Genomic DNA, 12,736 nt, shown 5'->3' on the forward strand with positions numbered 1-12,736 from the left:
AACACAAACAAAATTGAGCTCTCTTAACCCTGCAACTAGAAAAAACCACAACTATGTTTTGCTAAATATTATTAAAATGTTTCCTTTCTTTGTGTATGTGTGCACGTGACTCCTATCATTCATCTCATCAGAAATGAAAGCACATTGTTTTGTAGCCTGTGTTTTGGTTTATTTTTAAACTTGGTATAGTAAGTCTCATCTTTTGGACTTACTCATGTATCTAATATTTGCCTTGGTTATGGGGTTTGTAGCTCAATGAAGTCTTCCTTTGTTCTACTACTAGAAAAACATTGTCATAACTAACAGTGATTATGATTCTGGGTATCTTGAGCTGAATCACAAAACAGTATTCATAAGTAGAAGTGGTAATAGTAGTAGTGGTAGCAGTAGTAGTAATAGTAGTAGTAGAGATAATACTAATGATGATAACAGACACTTATAAATGCTAAGTGTGTGACAGGCATTATTTTAAGGGCTTTGAGAAGGGTAACTTATTTAGCTCTTGTAACAATTTTATGGCTTAAGAGCAATTATCCCAATGTAGTGAATGAAAAAAGGGACCACAGAGAGCTTAAGTAACTTGCCTAAGGTTACACAGAAAATGAATGGCAAGTCAAGTTTTTGAACACAGGCAAACTGGCTCCAGAGTCTACATCCTTTTTCTTTTTTCTTTTTCTGGTAACAGAGATTGAACTCAGGGACACTTAACCACTGAGCCACATCCCCACCCTTTTTAATATTTTACTTGGGGCCTCGCTAAGTAGGTGAGGCTCACTTTGAACTCATGATCCTCCTGCCACAGCCTCTGGAGCCACTATGATTACAGGTGTGTGCCACTGCACCCAACTTCCAATGTCTATGTTCAATAGTAATATTGCCTTTTAAATGATAATCTAATAATTCTGTTTAGCTTGGGGGAGGATAGAACTTTGTGACATAAAACATTTTAAATTATTGGAATATTTTCTAAGAAATGCTTAAAATATGGGGCATCATTTAAGTGAAATCTTAACCACAGGCAGGTGATAAGAATCAATGACCCCACAAAATTTCTGCCAACTTTGATTTTCTTATACCCTGTAATATCTGTTATATCTGGCTTAGATAAAATAAATGAAGCAAACTTATTTTTGTTTATTACTGCTCAAGATAAATTGAGTACAAATGATGGTTGAGCAACTGGATTAGGTATGTTTATGAACTAATATTTTCCACAGAGCATTATAACAAGTTCAGGCAGTCATTCATTCATGAAGTAAATGTCAGAACTTATGAACAAATAGTTTTCCTTTTCAATTATATGAAATATTTTTATTTCATGACCCTTATGCCTTGGTCCCTCAGAAACAGATGTTTAAGCAGGCTTGGAGACTGAGCTTCCATCCTTAAAGAATAGGATGGTTGCCAGCCCTCATTGGCTTGTACCATCTTTCAAAACAGAAAAAAATAAAACAACAACAACAAAAAGCAAAAACAAAATAAACAAAAAAATAAACCTCCAAGTGGTTCTGGGCATTATTAAAGCTTTTGGCCATCTGCAGATGACTGGGCTTAAGTATTTAAAGCATCTCCTTACTTTTGTTCCCTAAGAACATCATGCATATCACAAGGCAATTTTTATTTTTTAATTTTAATTTTTTTTATACTGGGGATTGAACCTAGGGCTCTCTACGAGTGAACCACATCAGTGTTCTTTTTTTTTTTTTTTTTTGTGAGACAAGGTCTTGCTAAGTTGCTTTGGGTCTCACTAAGTTGCTGAGACTGACTTTGAACTTGCCATCCTCCTGTCTCAGCCTCCTGAGAATTATAGGCATGCTTCAGCAAATATTTTGAGAAAAGTTATTCTCACTACTGAGGGTCAGAAGAAAAATATATTTGAAAGTTTCCTAATCGTACAGAGATGAGAGAAGATTCTTACTCGACTCCATTTACTCACTTTATATTGATGCACAAATTATCAGTCAATAAAGTTCTACACCCCCCCCCCCTTCCTTCCTATATCTTCCTAGCCTGAAAACTAACGGTATTTCTAACAGGAGCAGAAACATATTTGAAAATGAAAAACAAAATCTAACATTACCCTCCTATCTCTTCTATCTAGTCTCAATAATTTCAGCCACTTGATCAATAATATTAACTTTTATAAGGTACTAGGGTGCTGTTTAAGATGATAGTTACAGTATCTCCTTTGCAAGCATCCTAGCTTTAGGGCCTTTCTACAGTAGGATAACAAGACATAAGAAAACCAGACTTCAACCACGATTTGGATTTAGAGAGGCAAAGGGACAGGAAAATATTAGAGAACTAAGCACCTGACCAAGCTAGTGTCATTTTTTATACTTGATTTGGTTTATACATTTGGAAATTTCTGAAATTCAGATGTAATTGTGTTTAACTTGAAATGTAAGATGGAAATCTATTGGGAACTGAACGTGTGTAGGTTTTAGTTGTTGTTTTGCTTTTTATCATATTCTGAATCATTCAGTTTCCAGGCTTGGAAAAAAATATTTTTGGAGAAGAATCCAATGAATTTACTAATGATTTGGGTAAGTATGAGAATCTTAATGTATTTTTGTAACTTAGTTATCATACAGTATTCTGATCTCCAACTTACACCATGAAATAAGTGGAAGTTTGGAAACCTTTCAATGTCAACAGTATTATATATTTGAATGTAAAGCTTCATTCAATCTCTACCTCATAATATCATGCTATTTAAATTAAGAGAGAGATGTGATCTCTTAGAATAATTTACCATGACCATGCATCATTTTAAATATAAATCTGTAGCATTTAAATAATTAATAAAATTACCTTTTGGGAAAATTCTATGGTCCGTTGGGAACTTAGTGGAGGTTATCAATGCCCCTAGAGCCGGGCGTGGTAATGTATGCCTATAATCCCAGTAGCTCAGGAAGCTTACACAGGAGGATCTCAGATTCAAAGCCAGCCTCAGCAAGGCGAGGCGCTAAACAACTCAGTGAGACCCTGTCTCTAAATAAAATACAAAATAGGGTGGGAGATGTGGCTCAATAGTTGAGTTCCCCTGAGTTTAACCCCTGGTATCAAAAAAAAAAAAAATGATGCCCCCAGAAAGATGCACAGCTACATGTATGTACAGACAATTTCAGGTGTAAGTCCAATTTCAGGTCTAAGTCCCAAGGGCTCCCTGGGAGCCCTTGACCCTGAAATCCTGGGTGATCTTGAGCCATCATTTCTCAAGGTCTCAGAACTTCTGTAAAGGTACTTGAAGTAACTTAGTTCCACCTGTTTTTTTTGTTTGTTTGTTTTTATTTTGCTTGAGACAGAATCTCAGAGTCCTATCTTAATATGTTGCCCAGACTGGTCTGGAACCCCTGGGTTTAAGTGAGCCTTCTGCTTCAGACTCCAGAATTGCTGGAGATATCAGAGCAGGCCAATGCCAAGATTTTAGTCTTATTTATGTAGTTTCCTATGGGCATATTCCCCTTCAGTGACCTCCATGTTCTATGGCAGTTTAGGGGAAAATATCATAATCTCTGATTATTTTCAGAGAAATTTTTCATTTTTAGTTTGTTTGGGATTTTTGTTTGTTTAATATTAAAAGACTAAAATAGTGAATCTTATACGTTGATCATGGGACAGACAGTCAAATATTGAGAAACACATTTATAAAGGAAGAACATGAGTTTCTGGATTAGCGTCTGATAATCTTTTTAAGTCTCCTACATGAGCAATATATTAAAATGTCCTTGGTTCTATAATACTGTTTTAGTCAGCTTTTTTTTTGTCGCTGTGATCAAAAGACATGGCAAGAACAAGGTAGAGTAGGAAGTTTATTTTGGCTATGGTTTCAGAAGCCTGGCTCCATAGACAGCTGACTCCACAGCTCTGGGACCCAGGTGAGGCAAAACATCACAGCAGAAGGCTCCCAGTGACCTACTTCCTCCAGCCACACCCTACCTGCCCACCTTTACCACCCAGTGTATTTTTATCAGTGGATTAATCCAGTGACATAGGTTATATCTCTCACAATCTGTTCCTTTTGCCTCTGAAAATTCTTGCATTATCTCACACATGAGCTTTCAGGGGACACCGCCTATCTAAACCATAATAGACATTCAGTAGGAAGAGAGAACTAGCTGAAGGTTAAAAATAACTCCTATGATTAACTCATAAGAATTCCTCATTAAAAATCCTACATTTGACTACTTTACAAAGTTATTTCGATACATGATTTATCCAGAATTATAGGAACACAAAACCATTCCACATCTACTTTCCTGTTTGTTAAAAGGGCAAAGAAATGTAGAGCAGGGAAGAGGAGAGACTGTGGTGTATAGTGTGATTTCAGGCAGGATGCAATCTTGGCAGGAATTCAGGTTGCCCTCAAAGTGTGATGGGGATTCACTAGCCTGTTTTAAGCAAAGGAGTGATATGGTATAATTTACTCATTTGAATGATCCTGTAACTTTTAGTAAGCCCAAAGGTAGTGTTCAGTGTGTGGCACTTATTAGCACTGTTATTCCTCAACTTTAATAGTTTAATTGAATTTGAATTTAAATTTAAGTGTTTCTTGCTGATGCAAAGTCATCATTACGGGCTGGGGGTATAGGTAGGGGTAGAGTGCTTACCTAGCATGTGTGAGTCCCTGTGTTCAATCACCACCGCCACCAAAAAAAAAAAAAAAAAAAAAAGTCATCATTGTAAATACATTCATACTGTGCTTCCCCAACTTTACTGATTATATCATCAAATGAGTATCTTGTTCAAATCCAGTAGGGCTGGTCTGGTGGAAGGCCTCAGGTTCTGTTTTTTTTTCTTTCTTTCTTTTTTTTTTTTTTTTATGGTATTCAGTATTGAACCCAAGGGTGCTCTACCACTGAACTACACTCCCAGCCCTTTTAATTTTTTTTTTTATTTTGAGACAGGATCTTGCTCAATTGCTGAGGCTAGCATTGAATTTGTAATCCTTCTGTCTCAGCCTCCACACCCAGAGAGGTTCTGAATTTCTGACAAGCTCCTGGGTGATAACAGAATCTGCTGGTCCTTAAATCAGATAGGGTTGTGAGGAATATGTGTCTATATATCTAAAAGTGCCATGTTTTCTTAATTTTTTAAATGAGTTTCTTGTTTTCTCCATTGAGGTCTCTTCTTGTACTATTAAATTGCCTTTGTAAAAAATTAAATTTAAAAAAGACCAAAAAAAAAAGAGGATCAATTATCAAGGATTAAAGGATTTTTAACTGGTCTGTGAACCCCCTTAAAATTGACACAAAATTGTGTCCATGTGGATGTTTTCCTGGGGAGTCAGTCTTTCAATTCCTGTATCCTACCCTGAGATTAAGGACATGAGGCCACTGGGCATCATGACTTTGTGAAGCTCCCTACGTGATTCTGGTGGTCATCAGGCTTAGGAACCACGGGCATGGATATGTTGACCTTACCTAATACAGGTGCATGGGTTTTGCAGCCTCCTCCCTCCCTCTCTCTCTTTCCCCTACCTCTCTGTTCTTTCTCCACCAAAACTCTCAAGATATAATGGTTTTAGTTTGTCCTTTCTAGGGGAAAAGATTATCATAAAGCTGTGTTCGACAGAGGAAGAAACAGCCCAGCTTCTTAGCAAAGTCCTTAATGGTAACAAATCAGCATCTGAAGCACTAGCCAAGGTTGTCCATCAGGATGTCACCTTTGCTGATGCAGCTCTGGATTCCATAGTGATCAACATTCCACAGGACCTTATGGGAATTTGGGTGGATCCCATAGGTAAGTATAGGAGAGTATGTTTGCTCTGTTACCTGTGTATTTGTTCTTGTGTACAATCCTTTTTCTTTCTTTCTTTCTTTTTTTTTTTTGGCTTAGAAAATAAAAATTATTGAAAGTATGGTTTAATTCTCCTAGAAGATTTAAAATTTTTAAGTTTCAAAATGCTAAGTGAAGAGTTGAGGTACATTATGATGTGTTATGTTATAGATATGTGTATATATACATATAGCTATGTACATATGTACCTTTATACACAAGTCTATAACAGGTGTGTGTATGTACTACACAGGCCCACAGAAGGGCCAGACTGGTAAATAAGTGAGAACATGAAGTGATAGCAGTTATAACAATTGAGAACACATGTTACTTAAAGAGTGCTTAGCTCCAACAGATTGTGGCCGTATGGGAGTACAGGCCAGACCTTCAGATTTTTTGGTGGGAGCAGAATAAGCAAAATCCAGGGTCTTAAATAAAAGTTTCCAGTTCTTAACCATTGATTACTAAACAAATCAACAATCAAAAACAGTATTGATCAAGCATAATAGTCAATGTGTCTCATGAACCATCAGTTTATTGTGGTAGGAAGATAATCTATAGCTCATTGTTTTAAAAATGTGGTCCTTCCCTCAGAGTTATACAAAAGTACATACAAGAGGAAGTGAGGGGAAGGGGAAAAATAATATAAGGGGGACAAACGAATGTCAGTAGAGGGAGCAGAGAGAGAAGAGGGGAGGGGAGGGGGGATAGTAGAGGATAGGAAAGGCAGCAGAATACAACAGACACTAGTATGGTAATATGTAAATCAATGGATGTGTAACTGATGTGATTCTGCAATCTGTATATGGGGTAAAAATGGGAGCTCATAACCCACTTGAATCAAATTGTGAAATATGATATATCAAGAACTATGTAATGTTTTGAACAGCCAACAATAAAAAATTAAAAAAAAAAAAGAAAAGAAAATGTCTTTTCATGCCTTTTTCCCACTTTTTTTATGCTATCTGATTTTTTTCCTATTTATTTTATATATACATGTGAAACTAAAACTCTTGAGGATATCTGTATTGCAAATATTTCCTCTCATTCTGTAGCTTGTATCTCTGCCTTAAATGTTAAAAAAAAAAAAAAAAAAAAAAAAATGTGGTCCTTATCTTCAGTGATGCCACTAATACCAAGCTCCAGGTATTGTGCCCCCCATCCCATTTTTTTCCCACCTCCCTGTGATATTCCACCCAATACATTTTACTAAGCAGACAAACTCCTCCACCCTTTCCAGTGTTATAAAAATGGATTTAATTGTCTGGGCTTGGTGGTACATGCTTTAGTCCTAACCATCGGGGAGACTGAAGCAAGAGGATGACTTGATCCAAGGAGTTCTAGACCAGCCTGGACAACATTGTGTGACCTCATCAAGGAAGAGGAGAGGGAGAGGGGAGAAAGGAGAGGGAGAAATTAGAGAAATAGTGGTTTAATCAGAGAACTACATAACATTCAGTCAATGGATTGTATGTGGAAATGAAGTCTTTCCCAAAATCTTTGATTACTTAAGGATAAACTACATCAATTATGATTTCTGAAGGACAAGGATCTCCTGTTTCTTGTTTTTGTTATGGTTTTGGTACCAGGAATTCAACCCAGGGGCACCTAACTGAGCCACATCCCCAGCCCTTTTTTAATTTTTTTTTTTATTTTGAGACGGGGTCTCACTAAGTTACTTAGGGGCTTGCTGAGTTACTGAGGCTGGCTATGAATTTGCGATCCTTCTGCCTCAGCCTCAGCCTCCTGAGTCCCTGGGGTTACAGGCATGCACCATCACACCTGGTTATTTCTTGGTTCTTGATTCTATTCTCTAGCTCTCTGCATCTTCTGCCAGTCTCACCCTTAGCTGGGTGCTAACCCCCCAGATGCTGGCAGGCAGCTCTCATATCTCTGAAGAGGAAACAGCTCTTCCACTTCTTTTTCACAGGAACATCATTAATTTCTTCCTTTTTATGCCACCATCATTGTCTTTCCTCCTTGGAACTTGAGGAACCAAATAATATTAACAATAATAGATAATTCTGCCTCTGGCATATTGCTGGAAGAAGACTTTTCCATCTCTCATTGTACTAGTCCTCTGATTAATAACAATTCTAAAATAACCTCACCATTATTCTGAGTTGTTAACTTTTAAATGCTTTCCATCTGTGACAAATATTTGTAAAGTGCTATACTAGATGCTGCAGGAATTATAGACAGGTGCTCTCCTTCATTCTCACTAGCCAGGAGAATGAAACATAAGCAGCTTAAGAATGAAATGTAGGAGGCCAAGTAACAATTTGATACAAGTGACATCCAAAAGTTAAAACCTGCTACAGCCAATTAGAAGAAAAGAGAAATTATACAGAGCAAAATTTATAGATGTATTCAGCATTATCTTCTAAATAATCTTTATGTGAACCTTAACACACTTACTTAATTTTCCAGATTCAACTTATCAGTATATTAAAGGTTCTGCTGACATTCAATCCAATCAAGGAATATTCCCCTCTGGACTTCAGTGTGTCACTATTTTAATTGGTGTCTATGACATACACACAGGAGTGCCTCTCATGGGAGTCATCAATCAACCTTTTGTGTCACAAGACCTAAACACTCTCAGGTAAAAAGATGAACATTTATGGTCTAGTACAGTCTTTGGAATTTATTCCCTCAGCTTTGCTTACAGTCAGGATTATCCTTACACGATATTCCCATGATACATTTTGGTGTTTCCACTAAAAGTCTGCAAGTTTGAATTAAAGTTCTTTCTATTTGGGCTGGGGCTGTAGCTCAGTAGCAGAGCATTTAACTAGCACGTGTGAGGCCCTGGGTTCAATCCTTAGCTCCACATAAAGATAGACAACATGCCTTTGTTTTATTTGTTTATCTACAACTACAAAAAAAATTAAAACAAAGACAGTTCTTTCTACTTTTAGTCCTGCATTTGGCATGATTTTATTTGGCCCAAGTACAAAATAGAAATTTTAAAAGAAATATTATCTTAGAAATATCATAGGTCTACATTTGGGATATTGCAACCCTGTTCTACATTTCTAGAAGGCACTCAGAACCAGATTAATAGAATGGTGCTGCTAGCTAGGCACAGTGGCATGCACCTGTCACCTTAGTTACTAGGGAAGCTGAGACAGGAGGGTCACAAGTTTGAACTTAGCAAGACACTGCCACAAAATAAAAAATTTTTAAAGGGCCAAGGATATAGATCAGTGGTATAGCACTTACCTAGCCTGTGTGAAGTCCTGGATTCAATCCCCAGTACCATAAAGTAAATAAATTAGACTGATGCTAAAATTGTTTTCTAATACTTTTGGACCAAGATATATGTCACCTGTTGTAACCATATAGCCAGATGAACTTTTGTATAATTTTAGAAGAAATTTAAAACAAATGTGAAAAAAAAAATCCAATAAAAAGATTGACAATTGTGGCCAGGCTTAGAACCTACCTCTGGGACATCTCTCCTTATAAATGCTGTCAACATCACTTCCCTTTCTGCCTCCTCTCTCTCTGCCCTTTCCATAGACTCTCCAGCAGAGCATAGAGGATGGCCAGGACACCAGTTACCTCTGACTCATGGCCTGTGCTTTGGGTTGACTCCAGGGGAGGCCGGTTTCAAATACAAGCAGTTTAAGGCTTTTTTAAAAAAATTTTTTCTTGTTGTTTTTTAATTGAAATAGATCATTTTTTTCCATTTATATAGGACTACATATTTTTATTGAATTTTGAGTCACTTCAGGTGAGAATAGTTTGCTCTTTACGAGTCTGGAATTTTTATATTTTGCCTTTCCCTTTGCTTTCTTCCAAACCAAAAGTATGTTTGTGTCATCTTTAAAAGGTCATTAGGAAATTAAAAAGAATTGGGGCAGGATGAGACATTCTCATGGCCTAGAAATGGAGGTAGTCAACAAAGTACTTAGTGTCACAGATTCTGCAGTGAGACCACCTGGGTTTGAATGCAGATTGTATCACTTACAATCTGGGTAGGCCACAGCAAGTTATTTATTTTCCCAATTCTCTATTTCCTGGTCTGTAAACAGTGAATTTTTCAACATAGAATATATGTTAAGAACTAATGAATGGAAGGTACTGTCCTTATTGTTGTTGACCAAAATAGTAACATTTTGAGCCCCATCTTTCTGGTGTCAGAAGCCAACATGGAACTGATAAATCAAAGAATAAAAAGGAGTAACCAAAGACCAAAAACATGTTATAAAGACTGTAAGAGATTTGAAGATTGATTTACCTGTTCATCTTTTCCCCTACTGAAATTTAAATGCCAAAAGTGGCCATAAAAGTTTGCAGTGTTTCTGGAGGCTGGAATTCAAATAATTTGGTGTTGTCCTAGATGGATGTGATAAAGCCATAAAAGTGAAAACATTCCTAACTCTGCCATAACTGCAGGCAGATGCATGCATAAGAGTAACTTTTAAAAATGAATTAGCTACTTGAGATCTATTTCTAAGCTTAGGGGAGGTAAAACTCATGATGCTAGGATGAACTGGGTTTTTGTTTGTTTTCATTTTATTAAAACAATAAAAGGCAATATGAATCATGAAAAACAAATGTGCAAATCGCCTTTATCAACTGAACTTTTTCTTCCATAGGTGGAAAGGACAGTGTTACTGGGGCCTTTCTTACATGGGGACCAACATCCATTCACTTGAGCGGGCCATCTCTAAAAGAAATGGCAGTGAAAAGCGAACTGAGAACTCCAACCCGGAGTCAGAGTCCTCCTGGGCTTTTTCAGCAGTCATCAGCACTAGTGAGAAGGAGACCATCAAGGCCGCGTTAGCCCGCGTGTGCGGAGAGAGGATCTTCCGGGCAGCAGGGGCTGGTTACAAGAGCCTCTGTGTTGTCCAAGGCCTCGTTGACATTTACATCTTTTCAGAAGACACCACGTTCAAGTGGGACTCTTGTGCTGCTCATGCCATCCTGAGGGCCATGGGCGGGGGAATAGTGGACATGAAAGAATGCTTAGAAAGGCATCCAGACTCTGGGCTGGATTTGCCCCAGCTGCTGTACCACCTGGAAAATGAAGGTGCCACTGGGGTGGATCGCTGGGCCAACAAGGGAGGACTCATTGCTTACAGATCCAGGAAGCGGCTGGAGACGTTCCTGAGCCTCCTTGTCCAAAACCTAGCTCCTTTGGAGACACAGGCATAGAGGTCTCTGGCCTCAAAGTACATATAAGCCAAACTGCAACTGTTATTTCTATCTTTTGAAGATAGTTTTGTCCTATTGTTGGCTAACATTCGCCTTCCTCTTTTGAGGAATATTTTTCCATTATGTGTTCATAATGTTAATTTCAGTAAATTAATGACATTCATGCAGTAAATTGATGTATGATATTCTTACAGTGAATATGGTGTTAATGTTGCTTGAAACTTATTCAATAAAATATTGAAGAAAGAGGAAAAATCCTATTCAATTCGCAGAACTACTCTAAACCTCTAAGTTATAGAAGAATGGTCACTGAAATATTAGGGAGAATACAGGAGGGGTTTGCTTGGGTTTTGTTTCCTGTCTTGAAGGCAAAATCTGCCTGTGTGGAACATTCAGAACTGTAAATTTCCATAAATGTAGCAAAATCCATGTACTTTCAAAAGTATCGTTTCTCTTGAGAAGGAAAGGCTAGAGCACTGTGGACCCCCTCCCACCTGCTCAGAGACAGTGAGGGAATTAGAGAAAAGGAATTAGATAGAAATCCTCACAGTGAGTGGGAGAGATGCAATGTGGCAGGGTGCAGAGGAGGGAAGTGTCATTGAGAGAGAAGAGCAAGGACCATAGATGCACAGAGACCCAAGAGAGACATTTCTGCATAAGGGAATGGAGTAGAGATTTCTATGACTTTTGTATATTTACTACACAAGAGATAGCTTTGTGTGTACCAGTTCCCATATTGATTATTCTCTGATATGAACATGAACCGTGGTTATTAGGTTTTTGTTTTTGTCTATGTTAGCTGCCCTGCCAACCCTGTAGTGCCTACCAAAGGGAATCAATCAATGAATCGGCGCTGATCACTGTGTGCTCTCTGGGGGCCAAAGGATGTTCCTCCAAAGTTGTTTTTTTTTCTTCTGTCCTAAATTAAAAAAAAAAAAAATTGACACTAATAGTTGCATATGTTTAATATTGTACAAAATAATGTTTTGGAATATGCATACATCTTGAAATGACTACATCAAGCTATTAATATTTGCATTGTCATTATTTTTGTGTGTATGTTGAGAACACTTAAAATATCCTCCATTAGCAATTTTCAAATATACAATTCATTTTTATTAACTATCTCTTTGAAATTTTTTATCTTTTGACCAATGACCCACCCCAACTATTCCCAACCCTAGTAACCACCATCCTACTATCTGCTTCTATGAGTTGCCTTTTTAAATTCCATATATAAGTGAGATTATTGGGCTTTTTTTTTCTGGTGTCTGGCTTATTTGCCTTCATAATATCTTTCAAGTTCATCCCCGCTGTTGCAAATGACAGAATTTCCTTCTTTTTAAAGGCCAAATAGTATTCCATTGTGTATATATGCACCACATTTTCTTTATTTGTCCATCCAGTGCAGGAATTGATTCCATATCATAAACATTGTGAACATGGGAGTGCAGGTATCCCTTTGACATAAATGAAATTACATTTCCTCAGTAAAACACCTTTTTTGCATATAACAGATTCAACGATTTATTTAATGATTGGTTTTTAGAAGTTGACATTGTGCCCTATGGTTGTGGGCTGTCAAGTTTTATCTTGTCACTGATAGTCTAACTTTAAAGGTTAATTTGAAGTCAAAGTCAGTTGATTCTTCACAAAACTCATTAGAAATAAAAACCCTCATTTCCAAATGCAATCGGCATGGAAACAGAAAATAGTGACTTGGGGTGGGGGGGGATATGCTGACTCCAACAGCACTGACAGAGCATGTAAATAATCAGGAACACACAGC

At 37.4% G+C, this 12,736-nt stretch overlaps 1 protein-coding gene across 4 annotated transcripts in view; it reads left to right on the plus strand.

The window, feature by feature from the left end:
• Inpp1 (inositol polyphosphate-1-phosphatase) overlaps positions 1-12,072 on the plus strand; it is a 34,630-nt gene extending 22,558 nt beyond the window's left edge. For all 4 annotated transcript variants that reach the window (XM_046447443.2, XM_046447445.2, XM_046447444.2 and 1 more), the window contains exons 3-6: positions 2,486-2,546; positions 5,545-5,745; positions 8,212-8,386; positions 10,389-12,072. In XM_046447443.2, the coding sequence (XP_046303399.1) occupies positions 2,486-2,546; positions 5,545-5,745; positions 8,212-8,386; positions 10,389-10,947 (996 nt within the window). In that variant the 3' untranslated portion in view covers positions 10,948-12,072. The remainder of the gene's footprint in view (positions 1-2,485; positions 2,547-5,544; positions 5,746-8,211; positions 8,387-10,388) is intronic.
• The last annotated feature ends 664 nt before the right edge of the window (positions 12,073-12,736 follow it).

Source organism: Marmota monax, unplaced genomic scaffold (assembly GCF_021218885.2).
Source record: "Marmota monax isolate L192 unplaced genomic scaffold, Marmota_monax_Labrador192_F-V1.1 WCK01_AAM20220418_F8-fsc00007, whole genome shotgun sequence".
Classification (NCBI taxonomy): domain Eukaryota; kingdom Metazoa; phylum Chordata; class Mammalia; order Rodentia; family Sciuridae; genus Marmota; species Marmota monax.